The sequence below is a fragment of the Dunckerocampus dactyliophorus genome, chromosome 3 (genome assembly GCF_027744805.1).
Source record: "Dunckerocampus dactyliophorus isolate RoL2022-P2 chromosome 3, RoL_Ddac_1.1, whole genome shotgun sequence".
Lineage (NCBI taxonomy): Eukaryota > Metazoa > Chordata > Actinopteri > Syngnathiformes > Syngnathidae > Dunckerocampus > Dunckerocampus dactyliophorus.
Window position 1 is genome coordinate 25834383 of NC_072821.1, and position 21212 is coordinate 25855594.

General features: G+C 38.8%; 1 protein-coding gene across 12 annotated transcripts in view; it reads right to left on the bottom strand.

Annotated features, from left to right (window-relative positions):
* The window catches only part of myo9aa (myosin IXAa), a 155279-nt gene that overhangs the window by 51080 nt on the left and 82987 nt on the right, over positions 1-21212 (bottom strand). For 11 of the 12 annotated variants that reach the window (XM_054771671.1, XM_054771675.1, XM_054771672.1 and 8 more), the window contains 7 exons: positions 16333-16432; positions 10905-10958; positions 8397-8494; positions 4608-4734; positions 3683-3772; positions 1168-1284; positions 930-1064 (listed from right to left, as the gene is read on the bottom strand). In XM_054771671.1, coding sequence (XP_054627646.1) covers positions 930-1064; positions 1168-1284; positions 3683-3772; positions 4608-4734; positions 8397-8494; positions 10905-10958; positions 16333-16432 — 721 coding nt within the window. The remainder of the gene's footprint in view (positions 1-929; positions 1065-1167; positions 1285-3682; positions 3773-4607; positions 4735-8396; positions 8495-10904; positions 10959-16332; positions 16433-21212) is intronic. The other variant, XM_054771678.1, reaches the window with a different exon arrangement.

The following is a 21212-nucleotide window of genomic DNA, read 5'->3' on the forward strand; positions in this document are numbered from 1 at the left end:
TCAGTAATTTATCATTTCAGACTGGTATAATTCCAAACAAAATGAAAATAGCTAAAGTAGTACCAATTTTCAAAAATGGAGCCAAACATCAATTCACAAACTACCTACCAGTTTTCTGATTACCACAATTTTCTTAGCAATCACATAGAAAACAGGATATTGTACCCAACCTGTCTGCAAGCTTCAATTAACTATTGTGATTCACTGCTATATTGTTTGTATATTTATTAGGTGTACGTTCTGAGTGTTAAGTTGCTGTGTGATGAGTTTAGTGTTATTTGTAAGATGACACAGTGAGGTGTACATTCTGAGTGTTAAGTTGCTGTGTGATGAGTTTAGTGTTATTTGTAAGATGACACAGTGAGTCAAACTGTTTTTATTATTATTCTATTGTTTTACTGGCATATATATACTGAACAGAAAAGGGCAGAATTCTGATGAATGACAAGAGTCACCCGAAGTCAGCTGGGATAGGCTTCAGCATGCCCCCTAATGAGGATGAAGCGGTATAGAAAATGGATAGATGGACAAGAGTCAAATCTTATACAACACAATACTCTGTGTGCCTTGAAAGATCAGTCTTCTAAAATGGCCGGTACCGAATGAGTTGTCTGTTGAAAAATGGCTGGGATTGAATGAGTTAAGAAGATCCTTATTTCGATGCCTTCTAAATCCTACTGCAGTGTTTCCCACACAAACACACCCACACTGAGCCGGACTTTTGCAAAAGCTCAGCTTTTAATGACAAAAAGCTACGTTTGCGGGTGGACGAGAGGCCAAAACGCATAGAAAAACATGCATAGTAAAAATATCCGTATTCTGAAAGCACTCATGCGTCATGGTTAGTTATGCAAATTAGATGATGTGGTCTGGGCCTCCATCACAGATACACTGCAGTCCTGCGGGAAACACTGTAATGGTGTGTTTACCTGTTCCAGTTTGAAGGTGTGCTGATTGAAGTAGTGCTGGAGACGTTCGTTTGCAAAGTTGATGCAGAACTGCTCAAAACTGTTGTTCTCATAGTCCTCAAAACCGAAAATGTCCAACACACCGATGGACAATATCTGTGAAAGAATAATGTGTTTTTTTCTGTAAAATCATACCAATTTGAAGCCTGACTAGTCTGTGCCTGTATGTTCGTTAGTGGCATATCTGTAGTTTACTTACCTTGGCAGGCTCTTCCAGGTCCTTGATGTTGAGCAGAGCATGGTTGATCCTGAAGACAATCCAGTCAAACAGTGCACTGTACAATGACTTTGCCATGGAGTCTCTCACTGTACCCGCCTGCAAGTACAAATAAAAGTCAAGTAAAATACAAGTCTTTGTCTTATCTTCGGCTAGTGAAACTTTCCTGGGGTTTTAAAACATCTTCGCATTTTGAGCTGCTGACCACATTATTACACTTGAGGATGTGTTCGAATTGGCAAGAACATGAATAATAGTCAAATACTGTAGTATGCCATTTAAACTACATTGAATGGGTGTAAATCAAACGACAGACACACAATTCAGGAAATACAAGATAAATAGCTAAATTCTGATGGGACATAGCTCTGCCAAATGGAATGACAGTGTAATGCACTGCCATTATAAATTAAATTTGCAATATGTACAATCTTTCAAATAGATAAATATGACTGCTTGTAATATTCGTTGTGCTGAGCTATTTAACCGGTTTGTGTTTTGTTGGTTCATTATGTTATATTTGTTATATATGTTACAACTGTAGACATATAACATGTATTAGTGGGGCACTTTGTTACATATTGTGCAATCCAATGTAGGTCAATATACTGTGTTGTAAGCTATACAAGCTTTGTGTTGTAGGTAACAAAGCAAATTAGTGTAACATTTAATAATATCAATTTAATTAAATTAATTAATTTAATTGTATTTTTTAAATAAGCCGCAGGCCAAAAATGGCGTTTCTTTCTAGAAAAGTGCAAGTATGCAACAGTGTGAATTATCTTATTTTTAGTAAATGAAAGTTTATTATGAGCTGAAGTTATGAAGTTAGCTGAAGAATTAATAGTTCCAGTTTATAACACTGTTCTCGAGCTCTACTGAATAGTGGTGGCAAACTGCTTTCATCTTATCCACTTGACTTTGTCAGTTTACGTATTTCACCGGGAGGAAAAGTCTTCAAAAACAGGAGACTTTAACAGCACAGCTCTTGATTCTCCTTGGCACTATTACGAGCCTTGACTCCCGTTAGCCAAAGGCTGGGTTGCACTGTTGTCATTCGCCTACTTCACCACATATATGCCAATGCCTTGCCTTTTCACCCCCTTTTTAGGCACACTACCCAGGCTTGTGGAGGTGGATCGCAACACCGAATGTAGACTTCCTGTCCCTCACATGGAATGTGTACTGTGTGTGTGTGTGTGTGTGTGTGTGTGTGTGTGTGTGTGTGTGTGTGTGTGTGTGTGTGTGTGTGTGTGTGTGTGTTATGCAGCTGTATGGAACCGAAGTTTCCATTGCAAAAAATCCAAATCCAAATACATGTATCGTTACACCACTAGAGCTTATGCAATACAAGTAAATATCTTAAGTATGAACTGTGTCATTCAGCATTTCATAAACACAGATTGTTTAAAGAAAGCCCCCTTGTCAAATTACAAAAAAAAACATCTCGTTCACATTTCCGATGGCAAGCTCTGACCTTTCAGAAACAAAGATGAGCCTCAGTCTTTAAAAAGAAAACAAAGTATAAATTGCTGACTCAAAGCAATGAAGGATATCTTTAGAAAACCCCGCAATCCAAATAGTCATTCATGAGTCGAGGCAAACATTTATCGAAAGGTAGACACATTTTGGCTCTAATTGGCTCTAAGCATTTCATTATTTAGAGGAAATGAGAATCATGGAAATACTCAAATGAGGAATACTAATTTCGTATATATGTTATATTTTTAAGTATGGCTTTTACATTTATAGGAAATCTGATTGTTATGAGTGTTATTGCACAGTATTTAAGATGAGACCACCCAGTGCGCAAAAAAACAATCACACGAGCCTCAAACATTCATGAGTCAAAGGGAGGTTGTGACGGTTTTGATGGGAATGTGTACTTGTACAAACATACTGTGCCTCAGCACTCAGAGCATCTTCTTCGGGATGATTGTAAAGAAAATGTGTTCAGGCAACAAATTAAGGAAAGCGTTCAAAAAGTATCAAATACTGATGATACATCAAGCTGGATATCTGAATCTGTGAGGAGGATGAGTTTATTCACACCAGGTAGGTATGTGACACTAAGCATCCATGTATGACTATGTTGTCTTTCTCTCATTGAGATGGCTCTCATCTGCAGACCTTGACTTGTGTGTTTTTTGTGTTTTCCAAGCAGGGGCTTGAAATGCTTTCCCGTGTCTAAATACACTTATGTACTACGTGCATGACTATGCTTTTATTTATGTGTGTGTGTGTGTGTGTATGTGTGTGTGTGTTTCACAGACTGGAGGAGCAGGAGAAAGAGTACAGGAGGAGATCCACGCTGTCCTGTAAACATGGCCGGGTCAGGCTGGAGAGCCATTATTGACTTGGCAATGTGCCTCCAGACACACTACAGAACAAGACTTGAGCACAAGAAAGTGTTCCAACACTTTCATCTGTATATTCTGTAATCATATCGCTGACTATAATATTTTCTGATAGTTAGTGTAGCTGAAAAATTCCTCACCTCTGCCAGTCTATAAGGGACAATCAGCTTCTCGCCCACTGTAATGGTCTTGCGTGTTGTCAGAGCTTCAAAGAGCATCTCCTCTTTGACCTTGCCATGATGTGAGAAACAGCAGTTAGTTCAAGCCCCAATATGCATTCTGACAAATGCATTTGACCATCACATCGATTTAGTTTTACTGCTTTCGACACCAGTATCAGTCTGTATACTGTATAAAAATTGTACTTCTGGTATACAAGTTCAGTCAGAGGTGACATTAAAAGATGCACAGACATGTTTAATCCTATAGTCCCTCAATTATCTACTGCTCCACAAACAATAATTATCTAAAGATTAGATCACATTAGCAGGATATTGCCTTCTGTCACTGAGCCGATATCAGTACAGTGTGTAAAATAAACAGAAGGGTATTCATTAACTACTCCCAGGAAATTAAAGACATTTTGGCTGGAGAGTAACACCCGTGGACTGACTTAGTGAACAATCAAGAGTTACCAATGCAGTTGGACAGCACTGTGATAGAAAGCTATAAAAAGGATGTCTGAATAATACACTGAGTGACTTAGTGAAAGACTTGGATGATACCAATTATCTAAACACATTATGCATGTCTAAATGCTGACTTTCAGCATGACATAGTGTTTGCAGCCAGATACCATCTTTTTCCTCTGAAGATGAAGAAAACCATCTTGCTCTAATTTCATTCAGCACCATGTTTAAATCTTGGGATACTTTTGCAAAGAAATTATTCCATTTGTTTACTTATGACCTTTCCACTTTTGGCAAAGCACACATTCCAGATGTTAATTCCACTTGTGTTAGCATCCATGTTGATTAGTCTGAGCTGACATTAAGAGAGTTAAATGGTGTGGACATTTGTGAGTTCTTGACTTTCCAGCTAAGCAAACACATGATCTAGTAGTACCTCCAGGAGCTCTGAAACCACAGGAAGAACCTCTGGGTTACAGATGTCAATAGAGTCATCCCTGTAGGTTTTCCTCTTGTAGCGAATGTTGCCCAGGTGGAGGATGGCTGACAGCAAAGAGAAGATCCTAAAAAGATTTAGAGTAAGGGGTTTAGATAACACACTGGGTATGTTCATTGTATATAGCATTGACTTCGTGAGCACCAGACCACTTGGAAACATTTTTTTCCAGTGCATCCCCAAGATTTTTCATGAACTGAAGATCTGGACTCGTGCCAAGCCATGTGTGAAAATAATGGCTCATTCTCCCTAGACGACTCTTTCTCAACTTGAATGCCACAAGTCCACATTACTCACTGCAAATACAGTAATTATTCAAAGACCTAAAATCTATTCGCACAGTTAAATCAAGGTGGTGACTTTTTCTTGACTGGTAGCGTAACCACATCACCCTTTCAATTTCGCAGATTCACTCTGGCAGAGTTTTTGAAAATATATGAATTAATTATTGCTGTTTCATAGTTGACTACGGCCTATTATTGGTAAAAAAGGATATGCATGTTTAAGCAAATTTGATGTATTTTTGGTGTAAATTAAGTATGCAAGCATAAAATAGACAAAATGAGCTAAAAATAAATATAAGACCTTCAGAAAACACATTGAAAGACAAATGCAATATTCTACTCTAGCTTCTAGGTGTCAGTAATATTACAGGTTTTCCGCTACATGTAATTGATCGTGGCGGTGCGTTACTACAAAATAAAAGCTGACACACCTTAAAAAAAATTTTAGGATTTTTTTTTTAACTTGAAAACTATTTTAAGTAATATATTGTAAGAATGGATATATATGCTATATAGATACATATATAGATTACAATTAGTTTGAAAACGATTTAAAATATAAAGTTGTTTCACTGGGCTTTATTTTGATAAGGACCAGAATCGCCTGTCTGCCTTGCTGGCACTTGCGCATGTGAAAGGATATGCGACATGTCTTGTGTTGACTTTCACTTTGTTTCTTATTATTGGGAGAATGAACAATAGCCCTTAAAATGTGTAGTCAATTGACGACAGCTTGACACACGCTAAACTTATCTAGGCCAGCGTGTGTGATGGCTAAAGTTTCAATCTCATTCCACTTTCTGGCATTTTTGTTTACATGCCTGGCTGGCGGCATCTAGCGACCTCGTTTTTGTCGAGCTACGCTCATCATCACAATGTACTTTTTACTAAGTGTCACTTAACAATCTTGCTCTCTTGTTGTCATGATAATACTCATGGCTTGTCTTCAAAACACGAGTTGTGTGTCGAAGTTGTGCACCTGAAACACATAGTGTGTACAGCTTTTAACAGTGATGCTATCACAAGGTTCTCCAACAGTTAGCTCCTATACTAGCAGTAGCTCACCAACTGATGTTGAGTATTTCACCAAAGAATATTTGCATCACCTCTTAGTATTTTTTATGAGTGTTCTATTCAAACATGATGCCTGTATTTAATGACAAATGAGCACACTGAGTGGAGATGTACTGTAAAGTGAAAATTAAATGTTGGCAGTGGTCTTTTGCAATGTTCTTGGTTCGTGTTCTGCTAATTGTTGAAAAAAGTTAAGTCATAAAAAATTGATATTTGTTATTAAAAAAAAAAATTGCAGACGCAGCACCAGCAGCAGGTTGTCTATGCTCTAGCTAAGTAAATATTCCATTTATAAATAAGGAATCCTACTTCATGGAATTTCACTAATCACTGTCTGACCTGGAACCAATTAACCATGACAAACAAGGGATGACTGTATTTCTCTCGCTTTCTTTATATACATATATACAGACCTGACCAAAATCTTAAGACCAGTTGAAAAATTGTTAGAAATTGCATTTTGCACATTTGGATCTTAATGAGGTTTTAAGGAGAGCTACAATATGTAAAAGCAAGAAGGTGGGGGGTGAGACAAAAGGACTTTGAAAAAGTAATTTATTGAAAACAACAATTAAACTGCAAATAGGCTGTAAGTCAGTGCAATGCAAAAATTGGTTTGGGCATGCTTGATGCGAGTGTTTCCAGGAGGCTTGTGGGAACATTGCTCCAAGGGGTGAAGATGGCTTCACAAAGGGCATCAACTGTCTGCAAAATGCAAATTCTAGCAATTTTTCAACTCGTCTTAAGATTTTGATCAGGAGTGTATAATTACTAGGGTTGTCAAATGATTAACATTAACTGAAAATTTAAATGAAGCTCAAAGATAAATGTCTGATTTTTTTTTGCCTCATACTGGTTATGACCAATGAGAGGTTGGATTCATTTAAGTTGAATTCATATGTTTTGAGTGTATTTTCTGGGATTTTCGTGCAAACTTAAATGCGACAAATTGTCCTTCTACATTAAGAGTTACAAAGTGAGTGATAAGAATACCCACTTATTGTTTTTCTTTGTATTTCCGTTTCTTTAGACTACACATACAAGCATAATTAAGATGATTTTGTGGTGTCCAGCATGTCCGTGAATGTATCTCGCAGTCGTCTAGTGACAATGAGGAAGTATCGTTCCAATAACAAAGGGACTCGGGACATGTTTGTGAGCTGGAGATACATACAGTATATGGTACGGGTGTCATGAAACACTCCGTTCACGAGATGAGACGATACACAAGGTTTGTTCTACGAGGACAAGACGAGATGACTTTTAAGAGAAGTACAATGAAAACAAATTTAAATATATGCCAATACTGTATATTGCAATCTACTCATTTAATTTCTACTACATTACCTTGCAGTGCTCCTCTGAGGCTAAACTCTTCTTCACTATGTGTGTATGCTAGCGGCCCCTCCTACACCCACCGAGACAGAGACTGTATGATTGGCATAAGGGCTCACTCCATTCATGCCGTTGTTCTATGGAACAAACATGCTAAGGTGTACAGAGTGAACTCTCGTCCTGCCTGTTTGGAGGCAGGAGACGAGGAAAACAGACACGCATGCACATGGAAATGTACTGAGGTCAGAAAAATTATGAAGTTTATTTTATTTATTGTGTGATTAATTAATTTATTTGTTATCGTCCCAGGCCTAGTGCCCTTGAGAAATCTTGTCACGTTTTAATCTCGCGAGATCTTGTGACATGAGATCATGTCACACCCCTAATATATGGTCTTGGAATTGCACTGCTGTTGATTCGTTCAGGTCATAATACATTTATAAAAGAACGTAAGACTCTGTGTGACTCCATGGAGACACAATATTTGTGCATGCGGCAGACGGCATCCAGACGCCTTGCCACGGTGTGTATGTGGTAATAACGGTAAAAAGGTTTACGTAATTAATGAAATGAATTAATCACCACCGCTAACGCACTATTTTCGACTGCCCTCATAAGACAATAATTACAAGTCACTTTTATTCCAAATGTTGATTTGAAATCAGAGAACGTCAATGTCAAGCTAAACATTTTCATGGGCCTATCAATTACTTGTGGTTTTTTGCCATTTGGTGGTGGTCCCGGAATGTAACTATGATCTGCTGTATGCACAGTATATGCTTAAACCAGTGATTCCTAAACGTGGGTATGCAAAATTAATGTAAGGGTATACTGGAAAAAAGCCTGTGTGCTAAGTAATTGTCAGTGGATAGTAATTTCTATACCGCTATAAAAGCTGTACACTGACTATTGTAAAGTATATCCAAGTTTAACTTCTATATAATTGTGTGAGGGGTACTCTGTTGTGAGATAACTGTATGTTACATCTACAGTGTGTATGCGTGTGTGTGTTTGTGTGTGTGTGTGTGTCACTCACTGTTTTCGCGTTGCAGGAAGAAATCCCACCATCTCCATCCCCAGCTGAAGCCTCTCAAAGTCGTGCTTCAGATCTTCTCCTTCAACAGCAAAGCAGTCCTGCAAAATGTGGAAACGAAGAGTCATCACACCCACTGACTCTGTGGCTAATGACAAACTGCTATGAAGTGGACAAAAGCTTACTGATGCTATTGAAATAAACAGAGCGTAAATGTTTTGTGTTGCTAAACTGTTTAAAATAGGCTTTCTAGTTTAGACTGGAGCTTGGGGGAGAACAGCAATGGCCTGAAGGAGAACTACAAAGCAAAGAAATTATCAACATTGGTCTGATGTACAGACAATGAAGATTCTCTTTCTGTGGTGGAAAATGTAGCTGGTTTCCGTTTGATTGTTGCATGCACTCAAGTTGGCTGAGAACGCTCACCAACCACAGCATTTGTACACAGACTATTGAGAAACAATATAAAAATTGCGTCAGTTGCTTTGATACGATTTAAGCACCAGGGCTTTCATCACAGCTGCTGCCTTTGATCCATTTTGTCACTGTTTGAGCATATAACCCTGTCATTAAACCAAACCATTATTCGAGGATGTGGTTGCCCATATTAAGCCCTCAGGTTCTCTCTACGTTGCTGTCCCTCCCATCTTTGCTTTATGGACCCTTCCACTATAGCTGCTATAATTAGCACATTCCGAGGCTTCAGAAATGCAAACACTCCAAACATGACCCTCACATTTAGGCTAATAGGCCTCTTTCCTGCATCACTCTGCTTATCAAATGTCCAGTCTGGTCAAGTTACCTGTGCACCATTAACACATACAATCTAATAAAGTTCTGTATTTTTCACACAAAACAATGTCAGTTTTGTGACATTGATGGTGCCAGATTATTTCTTGAAATCATCATTATCAATAAAAACATTGTGATACAACAAGAAATTTCATTGTATTAACCAAATTCTTGTTACACAATAGATTGACTGAATGTGATGAATGAAACCAGTCAGTCATCCATATGCATTATTCAAGAATATTCATGAATGAACACTGTTTTATGCCATCCATCCATCCAGTTACAAGTCATATCACGTTCATGGGGTCTGTACGAACTTTTTCAAGTGTCACTTGAAAAAAACTACACTCTCTTGTTGTCATTATATTAATTGTCTTGCCCTCATAACACTACTGCTGTGTCGTTGTTTAATTAACATAAACATAGTGTGACCAGCCTTATGATGGTGACACTATAATAGGGTCTCCTATCTCACCAGCTGATTCTGACTAGTTCACCAAAGGGTCAAAGAGTATTTGCTTTAACTCTTAGTAGCTTTTTATTCTAACCGTTGAATACTGGCTTTGTGCCTTTACATAATAACAAATGACCACAACGTAGCATAAAGACGATCGGCACACTGTTTGATTGGAGATCTGCTTGGTAAATAAAGTAGTTTACAATATAAATGCTGCCAGTCTTAAATAAAACACAAATAGTTGACAGTTCTAATAGTGATTAAAGTTAAAGACCCCTCGTATTACTCCAAAACATGCATCAAATTCAATTCAGGTTTGTGTCAAATACTACAAAAATCGTTTCATCAACCCAAAAGTTTATTTTTTCATAATTACGTACTTGCCAGAGGCCATTGGAATGTCGAATAAAATTAATTTTCATTAGTGCTGCTATAACTTTTTTAGGTATTAAAGATTACTTTACAACTTGCTAAAATTCATCCAAAAAGACATTATGATGTGACATTATCGATGTGCAGCCAACAAAACTGCAGCAACGTGGAAGTAAGTTCATGTTCAATAATATTGATTTGCTTTTAAACTTTAACGCCCCATCGACTATGAGGAGTGCTACAATTGACCCGCATAATTTTACATCAGACTTTATCTTCATATGTCGTCTTACCATAAACACTTAGCAGAAATGGAGGCAAGCTGAGTCTTCCAGAAATGTGAATTGAGGTAGACTAGTGGTCCCAACATATTTTTGCAAATCAAAATCTGTGTGCATCTTTGCAATTAAAACTGCTTTGATACTCAAATGGCTTACAAATTCTTTGTAGGTTTGAAACAGGAAGAGCTATATATATTTGCAATTATTAGTAGCAACCACAAATTCAGCAGTTCCTCAAATACCGTCATGCAGGTCTACTTGAATTTATCTATGCTTGCTTACAAATCAGAGTTTTATATCTAAAGTGTGAACGAATTTACTACCAGCATTAGAAAACACTGTCCAAAAAAGTCATAAGGGTTGCAGACAAGGCATATAGCGGTCAGGATATGACTAGACATACCAACAAGCAACACGACAAGGAAAATAAACAGAGAGAATAAACATGACCCAAAGCAACCCAGGAAATATCCAAAAGGGAACAAAAATGTGAAGAAGGGCGGGGAAGTGCAAGAGAAAGAGTGGCGTCTATGATTTGAGGCTACTTGTTGGGTTTGGTCCAACATGGACATACTGTATGTGTACAGCTGACACTCAGATACTGACCGCTTCACTCTCACAGTAACTGTCCCAGTGCAGTCGGTGGGTTGTCTTTGTCATCTGGAAATGTCAGGAAGAGTTTACAGGGCAAGAGGTTAGGGTTAGACAGCAGCATTCCACTTAAAGTGTTGTGAAAAAGTGTTTGCCCCCTTCCTGATTTTTATTTTATTTTTTTGCATGTTTGTCACACTTCAATGTTTCAGATCATCAAACAAATTTAAATATTAGTCAAGGACAACACAACTGAACCCAAAATGCACTTTTTATATGAAAGTTATTATCAAAAAAAGAAAAAAATCCAAACCTACATGGCCCTGTGTGGAAAGGTGATTGCCCCCCCGTTAAAACATAACTCTACTGAGATTAATTGAAACCTGTCAGTGTGGAAAAGGTTATAAAGCCATTTCTAAAGCTTTAGGACTCTAGTGAAGCACAGTCTGAACCATTATCCACAAATGGCGAAAATATGGAACAGTGGTGAACCTTCCCAGGAGTGGCCGACCAACCAAAATGACCCCATGAGCGCAGCGACGACTTCAAGAGGTCACAAAAGGCCCCACAACAACATCCAAACAACTGCAGGCCTCACTTTCCTCACGTAAGGTCAGTGTTCATGACTCTACAATAAGAAAGACACTGGGCAAAAACGACATGCATGGCAGAGTTCCTAGATGAAATCTACTGTTGAACAAAAAGAACATTAAGGATCATCTCAAATTTGCCAGAAAACATCTTGATGATCCCAAAGATCTTTGGGAAAATACTCTGTAGTATGACGAGACAAAAGTTGGAACTTTTTGGAAGGTGGGTGTCCCATACACCTGGCTTAAAAGCAATCCCGCATTCCAGAATATGAAAATCATACCAACAGTAAAAGGTGGTAGAGTGGCCATCTCCGAACCTGAAGGTTACGGCTTCGATCCTCTGTCCTCCCATGATCATGTTGAAGTATCCTTGGGCAAGATACTGAGCCCCCAGTTGCTCCTACTGCTGTGTCATCAGTAGGTAAATGTGCTAACAGTGTCAAAGTGCTTTGAGTGCCTTGGAGGTGGAAAAGCGCTATACAAGTGAAAGACCATTTACCATTTAAAATATGATGGTAGTCGTGTGATGGTCTGGGGCTGTTTTGCTGCTTCAGAACCTTGAAGACTTGCTGTGATAAATAGAACCATGAATTCTGCTGTCTACTAAAAAATCCTGAAGGAGAATGTCCAGGCATCTGTTTGTGACCTCAAGCTGAAATGAACATGGGTTCTGCAGCAGGACAATGATTCAAAACACACCAGCAAGTCCACCTCCGAATGGCTAAAGAAAAACAAAATGAAGATTTTGGAGTGGCGTAGTCAAAGTCCTGACCTGAATCCTATTGACATGCTGTGGCATGACCATAAAAAGGTGGTTCATGCTCGAAAACTCTCCAATTTGGCTGAATTACAACAATTCTGCATCGATGAGTGGGCCAAAATTCCTCCACAGAGCTGTAAGAGACTCATTGCAAATTGTTGCAAATGCTTGATTGCAGTTCTTACTACTAAGGGTGGCCCAACCAGTTATTAGGTTTAGGGGGCAATAACTTTTTCACACAGGGCCATGTAGCTTTGGATTTTTTTTCTCCTTTACTGATCAAAAGTTTCATTTAAAAACTGCATTTTGTGTTCAGTTGTGTTGTCATTGACTACTATTTAAATTTGTTTGATGATTTTAAACATGTAAGTGTGATAAACATGTAAAAAATAAGAAATCAGGAAAGGGTCAAACACTTATTCACACCACTGTATGACATGATACATTGTAGACTTGAACATTTACTACACAGTTTTATGTGCTACCAGCAGTAATGAACATGCAGTTAAAACAAGAGAAAGTTGAGCATATACAAATAGCTGACAACATACATATACACAGATCGAGCCAAGGATTATGAAGCATTACAAAACTATTCACAGACTTTGACACGTTCAGTAATTCAATGAAAGCTGTGTTTTAGTGCCAAAACAGCAGACTGTTTCCTAAAGCCAACTATGAGTTTATAGGATGAATTGTTTTCATTCATGTAGCCTTTTGTTGCTGGTGTGGGAGGATGTATGAAAATAAACACTTTAAACAGTGAAAGTTGTAAATTACAATTGCCAATTGTACACAAAGGCTGCAATGTTAATTTCATAAAATAGCTATAAAGTTGACAAACACAATGATCTCAATAAATCATTTTTAACGACAGATCATTTTAAATATTACAATATAATCAGTTCTAATGGAACTACTTTTATTTCACAAATTATTTGCAAGAAATGTACAAAATTCCTAATACAACAGTTTTTTCTTTGGAAAGAAAATTACGTACTATTTTGTAGCAATGTATATTCTCTTGCTAAATAAAATAACATACAGGTGAATCTTAGGGACTAACAATACATATGTTTGAAGCTGATAACAATAACTTCCTGCTTCTCAAGAATGATACCAATACCGATGACTTTTTATATGTATTATTTTTCAAATTCAGATTGTAGTAATGTAGTTTCTCCACACTTGGAGGTACGAAAAACTCAAACAATGTCTGATTTGACAAACTGTACCTATAGATTTGTCCTTACCAAATATCACAACATCACTACTATTAACAAAACTTAAAAAAATGAAAATAAAAAAAAGAGCAGGGGCCCAGAAGTACAAACCGTGGCTCCAATGGGTTTTCCATTGGGTCATCCCTGGCAAATGTTTTTGCACTTTTCAAATGTTGCAGTAATAGGAACAAGCTCCGGGCTGATAAGGTTTGATGTGTTGAAGCTTTTTTTTTTCCCTCATCGCGGAATGTTTGCATAGCATTTGGAGCATTTGGCAAAATGTCTTCCTCTGACACAGTGAGAAGTCCCACATGATTGCCATGTTTGTTTAAAATTGACCTCAGGGAAAGTTATGACAGGCCATTTGCAGCACGTTACAGAATAGGAGCGCTTGATTTTATCACGCGAACCCACCTACAGCACAGTACGGGTAATTGGTTTACGGAGCTATTTTTTAATGTTATCGGATTTATCAGTCGTCGACGTCATAATTCTTCATACTATCGGTTCAATAATTAGCGTGCAACCCTAATCTCAATCAATTAGAATATCATGCAAAGGTTATCTGATTTCATAAATTCAATTCTGACGATCCATCCTTCCATCTTCCTCTGCTTATCTGAGGTCAGGTCACGGGGGCAGCAACCTAAAAAAAAGGGAGGGCCTCTCCCCGGCTACTTCGTCCAGCTCCTCCAGGCGGATCCCGAGGCATTCTCAGGCCAGTTGAGAGACATAGTCTCTCCAATGTGTCCTGGGTCTTCCCCGAGGCCTTCTACCGGTCGGACGTGCCCTGAACACCTCCCCAGGGAGGCGTCCGGGTGGCATTACTAATTGGTGGTCCCATTTTATCTCCAAGAGAGCCACCTATGGAGAAAACTCATTTCGGCTGCTTGTACCCGCGATCTTGTGCTTTCAGTCACTACCCAAAGCTCATTACCGTATGTGATGGTAGGAACGTAGATTGACAGGTAAATTAAGAGCTTTGCCTTTCGGCTCAGCTCCCTCTTTACCAGAAAGTCTACATCACTGCAGATTCCACACTTGTCCGTCTGTCAATCTCACGTTCCATCTTTCCCTCATTCATAAACAAGACACAGAGGTACTTAAACCCCTCCACTGGGGGCAGGACTTCATCCTTGATGCGGAGATGGCACTCCCATTTTCCGGGGAAGAACCATGGACTCGAACTTGGTGGTGCTGATTCTCATCACAGCCGCTTCACACTCGGCTGAGAACCAGTCCAGTGACAGTTGAGTTCAATTCAGACTAAGAGATTAATTGAATTTCATGAGTAACTTAATTTTGGGGTTTAATTAGCTGAAAGAAATTAAGAAGTACATTCTTGAAATAGATCACACTCTATGTAGTGAATCTGTAGAATATAAGAGTTTCACTTTTTGAATTGAACTATCCACCTATCCATCCTTCCATTTTCTATAACGTTTGCCCTCATTAGGGTCACACGTAAGCTGGAGCCTATTCCAGCTGACTTTGGGCGACAGAAAGTGTACACCCAGGACTGCGTTGAATTGAACTACTGAAATAAATTAACTTTTTAAAGGCATTCTAATTTATTTAGCTATACCTGTATATAGAAAGCATTGTGCTTGGGAATCTTTTACATATATCCAGTGTGTTTAAAATAAGGACTCATGAATAGAAAACACATAGCAAAAGTTTTGGTAAAATGAAAACGGAATAATGACTGTGGCTAGTAAATGCATAGCATGTTTACAGATCCTATACACACTGCCTTAACTTCACCGACAAAACAGGGAGTGTTTTATTTGGATTTCACAGAAGAGACAGAAGGCAAATGAGCAGCATCCAAAAGAAGGGAAGAATATAAAGAGTGTAAGAATGTGTGATATACTTTATATATTCATGCATGTTTGTGCTGTTCATGGGTGTGAAGGATGAAAGGAATTCCTAGCTCTTCTTAGTGCAGGCGTTAAGATCTCATAGGACGAGAGCGGGTAGTCATTGCATGGATGTCATAGCTCTGAGGCAGCAACAAGTTTTACACAACATCCACATTCCATAAGTGTGTATGACACTTTATCGTGGTTATGTGAAACCTGTTTTCCTGGTGAGCCAATAGACAAATGCCATTTGTTGGCATGTGTTTGTCAGTGGTGGTGCATGTGTTAAAGAATTTTTCTACTCTAACCATGTGTGTAAAACCATGATGATGCATGATAAATAGCCCAAATTAACCACAAAAATGAAACCAGCGACAGGTGGAGTGTTTGTGCGTGTGAGTGACAGGAACTATACTCACTGGCCACAACACTATGTAAAGTTTTTTGTGGTTGACTATGGCCTATATTAGTCCAAAAATATTGAAAGACAAGTTATACGTAGTATTCTGATCACGATGCATCAGTAATGATATGAGATATGATGTTAGATTATATTACCTTTCACACTACATGGAGACTGGCTATAGAGCCAGCAGAGCCGAGCCGACATGCCACTGCTGAGATCGAGTGTGTGTGTGTGTGTGTGTGTGTGTGTGTGTGTGTGTGTGTGTGTGTGTGGGTGTGTGTTTCGGGTGGGTGGGGGGGTGGGGGTGGAGTTGGGGGGGGGGGGGGGGGGGGTTTCTACTCTTATTCCGTGTGTTTCAGTTAAGTTTTTGGCTTCTTTGTCCTTCTTCCGCATTTCGTTTGAAACACTTTCTTAAGTTTAGGATAAGTAAATTGCAGAGGTTAGCTGGTTAGCTCGGTAACTTGCAATGCTAGCGGCAGCCGTCTTTTTGTCCTTAAACCCTATTGACCTTTTTCAAAATCAACAGAAAATTCCCAAGTCATGGAGAATACTTTGATTTGAAAATTAAACAGTTTATTATGCAAGACAGCAAGTCCTACCTGACTGAGGTAATGGTAATCTTCTGGCTTCATGAGATGAAAGGCTGTCCTCTCTTCTTCACTTGCTCCTGCCAGCAGGTAGTAAAACACATGGTAGTTTCTAGAAGACAAGCATCATGCATGGATTAGTTGGACTCAGACGTTAATATAAGTACTGTCACTCTGCTATAAATCTGATATCTTTCTATTTCTACAATTGGATTACCAGAAATATTTGGGAGATGTTTAGTAAGTAAACAACACTGAGAACCCACCAAAACACACACATCTCCCAGTAAGGATGTGTTGTTATTCAATGTGAGAGTTCTTCCTGACAATTATCAATGATAACCACCACTGTGATTGTGGGCCAAATGGTGACAGAAAAAGAAAATAAGAAGAAAATATATTTGTTGTCATGAAATTAAACATGTGCAAATACGCATTTTTCAAGGAATTCAACTTTTGACCCATAATAATAAGGAAACACGCACAGACCTTTTGGGCTCATGTAGTGCCTGGGCAGCACCTGGGGTGTAAGGTTCCTTGCTGTGTGTGTGTGTGTGTGTGCGTGTGTGTGTGTGTGCGTGTGTGTGTGGGGGAAGGCATTTTGAAGGTCTACTTAGAACCTTCTTAAGATCCAACAGTACAAAATGTACATTCTTGCAATCATTGAAAGTTTGATCACGAGTGTATTAGGACAAATTTTAACTCATTCAATACCAAAGACGTATTTATACATCTTTTATGTTTGCGTGAGAGACAAAAAGAGGTGATGATGACACAAGCACACACTAAAAGATGTTACTGTTAGAGCAGTTTAAGCCATAAATATGGCCACAAGGTGGCAGAAGTCCATTTGATAAGATCTCGGCATGGATTTTTGCATGTAAAAACACACTCTGCAGCAAGGAGGAAGTGGAAGAGTAGCGTGCGGAAGGTTACACATTGTAGGAAAATTTTAACACATGCACACGCATACACGCGCTCGTGCACAAGCATGTGCAGACAGAGTAATATAACACCATGAACAATCGTTCATGATGTTATATTAGTAAATAAATTATTATTTTGATGTAAAACAACCCTTTTTTGTACTGTTTCTGTTGTGGTATAGTTGTTTATATATTTTTGAGCTGTCACAAAAGCAAATATTTTTGCTTGGAATGTATCTTTTCACAAAAAGCGTTTTTTCTCCCTTGTTGGGAACTGATATGTTGGCCACACAGTGACAGTCAGGAGATCGGGAAGACCTGGGTTCGATTCTCCCTTGGTCATTTCTGTGTGGAGTTTGCATGTTCTCCCCGTGCGTGTGTGGGTTTTCTCCGGGTACTTCGGTTTCCTCCCACATTCCAAAAACATGCATGTTAGGTTAATTGGCGACTCTAAATTGTCCATAGGTATGAATGTGAGTGTGAATGGTTGTTTGTATATATGTGTACTACGATTGGCTGGCGACCAGTCCAGGGTGTACCCTGCCTGTCGCCCGAAGTCAGCTGGGATAGCCTCCAGCATACCCCCGCGACCCTAATGAGGAGAAGCGGTATAGAAAAAGGATGCTTGCTATGTTCGACTGATGATTACTAAAGAACGGCAGCAACAAACTATTTTCTGATGAAAGACGGCAGTCAAATCTTTCTTTTGGTAGGTTCCATGTTTATATAGCCATAACACACAATATTCTGTATGCCTTAAAAAATGTCAAAATCATCTAAAATGGCCGGTACTGAAGGGAGTTGTCTTTTGAAAAATGGCTGGGATTGAATGAGTTAATGATTGAATACAGGTGGTCCTTGGGTTACGAATGACTTCCAGTTCTATAACACACTGTAAGTCAATTTTTTGTGTTAGGGGTCAATTTACACCTAAATTAACACTGGTTTGTTTTTGCAATAAAGAGAAAGTTGATCGACTACCTCCTCGTCATTCTTACAATGTCAGGAGGTTTATCCTTGATTGTCAAGCAACTGAGACAACTGAGTGCAGCCAATACTGAGCGGTGAATTCTTCCACCGCCGTGAGGTGTAACTACTTCTTGAGTTAGTCTCGAGTTTACGGAACAAAATTAACAAATTAAAAAAAAGTTTTAGATTTATTTATGGGTGCGCCATCATAACCACGAAACATTGTAACATGGGACGCCGTAAACCGAGGACAAGTGATGTGCGGATTGATACTGAAATATCGATACCTCTGATACCAGATCTCTATGCTCTAAGATCGATTCTCAAATAAAAATATCAACACTAAGATACTAAAGTAATTTGAGGTAATGTATATCATTAAAAGGAACACAGTGGAAAGTAACTAAATGACTGAGATCTTGTCTCAATGATACGTGGTTGGTGGGAACTACATTTTCTTCTGCCTGGGTGGTGCATAATACATAAGTGCAGTGGCACACTGCTCAGTTAGTCAGTCTCAGTTTGTTGAGACTGTTGCATACTGTTTTAGCTGGGCTATACTGTAATACTGTACCTCAATATACTTAAGAGTTTTAAATAAATAAATAAATGTATTATTTATAAAATAAAACTCTGATTTATTGTATTATTTATGCTGTGAGCTATGCTATGATTTGAAATACACTACATTTTAAAATTGACCAGACACATTAGGTGTATTTGCACAAAGTATAAGTATTGGATCGATATCGCCGATATTCTCCATCCGATGCATAAAGCAATGTCAAGGTATTAAGAATGAGCTATTTTTTGAGCATGCATTGTAAATGTCAATCAATGCCATTGGTGTACCATCCGAACAAGCACTGTCAAGTAAGTTTGTCACTGGAGCAATGTTCTGACATGAAATTGAAACAACAGAAACTAGGAAAAACAAGTATTTATAACAGGTAGGAAGAACAGGTTTGTTTGTGTAGACGTGCTCGGGAAGGTGCACTCTTTCTCAGGCAACATCTAGCAGCAACATAAAGGTTAGAGGTCAGAAGCTGCACACAAGGTCCTCCTTGGAAAAAAAAAACATATATTTTATGGGTCTGGAGTCAGCAATCCATCTCATTAAGGGGAGACTAACATGAGGCCCACTACGACCCCCAATGGTGAGGTTAACCCTCACTAAAACCTCCAGCCAGCAGGCCGCCACATTAGTGTCAAGCCTTGCTTTGAAGTGAATTTGCCCCATGAATCACACACTGGCCCACACCACCATGTTACTTATTTAAACACATGGGCATGCATGAGTTTTGCCAATTTTCAAGCCAATACTTGTCAATTAGGAGGAAATAAAGACCCAAGGATGAGGTTTTATGGACAATGTAGCTCAAGTGTCACATAACGAGGGCGCAGCACATTGAAAGTGCTGGAAACGGTACAGCTCGATTCCGAGGTACGCCACACACTCAGAATATTCTAAGTGCACAAAAATGTAAGCCACTCTTTTTTCTATCTTTAATGCTTTGCATTTTAACAGACAGAGTTGGTTAAAAGTACTACATGATGCAGTATCATTCAGTTGACATGCTTGTGGCTACATTTGGGTCTGTGTGGGTTATTTGTATGCACAACTGGTAATGGTTTGAATTACAATACTATTTTATTATAATACAGTTCTGTGCTCGCATATTTGGACAACAAGCACCATCACATCACTTCAGGTCCCAGAGTCTGGAGGAAGAGGAGAGGCACAGAATCCACAGTGCTCGAAGTCCAGTGTAAAGTTTCCACAGTCAGTGATGGATGGGGGTGCGATGTCATCTGCTGGTGTTGGTCCACTGTGTTTTCTGAGGTCCAACATCAGTGCAGCCGTCTACCAGGAAGTTTTAGAGCATGCTTCATGCTTCTTCATGCTTCACGCTTCTTGTTGCTGACCAAATTAATGGAGATGCAGATTTCATTTTCCAGCAGGACTTGGCACCTGCACACAGTGCTAAAACTCCCACTACCTGGTTTAAGGACCATGGTATCCATGTCCTTAATTGGCCAGCAAACTCGCCTGACCTCAACCCCAGAGAAAATCTATGGGGTATTGTCAAGAGGAAAATGCGATACGCCAGACTGTATTGCTGCAAAAGGAGCCCTGACCAAGCATTGAGTGCTGTACATGTTCATACTTTTCATGTTCACACTTTTCAGTTGGCCAACATTTCTAACATCCTTTCTTTACTCGTCACAGTAATATTCCAATTTTCTGAGATACTGAAATTAGGATTTTCATTAGTTTTCAGTTATAATCATCAAAATATAATCATTAAAAGAATCAAACATTTGAAATATATCAGTCTGTGTGTAATGAATGTATATAATATACAATTTCACTTTTTGAATGAAAATTACTGAAATAAATCAAGTCTTTCGTCCCATTCTAATTTACTGAGCAGCACCTGTATGTACTGTATCTCCAACTTGTAAACACGTCTATCTGACCATCCCTGGAGCACTTCCTTACTCTCTACCCTGCTGCGAGGTGCATTCATGGATCCACCGGGCATTCAAGCAATGTTCTATTTCTTCTATTTTCCACATAAAAAAGAGCAAAGGATAAGATGGCCCAATTTAATTGTGTAGGAATGAAAATGTGGTATTGCTTAGATACAAAATTTTTTTGAAGTTGTAAAATTACAATACTGCTCTAAATGGCTGTAACTCCAGCCTAGATTAGTTCAGAGGATTTGCAAAGAGACATGCAAGAGAGAGTGTAAGGAGAAAAAATATATAATGGTGTGTAGTACGGGTGGGAATCTCTGGCCGCCTCACGATTCGAAGCGATTACGATTCACAGGCCTGCGATGCGATGATAAAACGATTATCGATGCATCTCGATGTATCTTTTTTTGTGATCAATAGTTTGTCAATTTTTTCATGCATATTTTTTTCTATATATAATTTCTTTTTACTCCCTGTGTAAGGAGACCGTGGCTAGATGTCACACTTTTTTACACT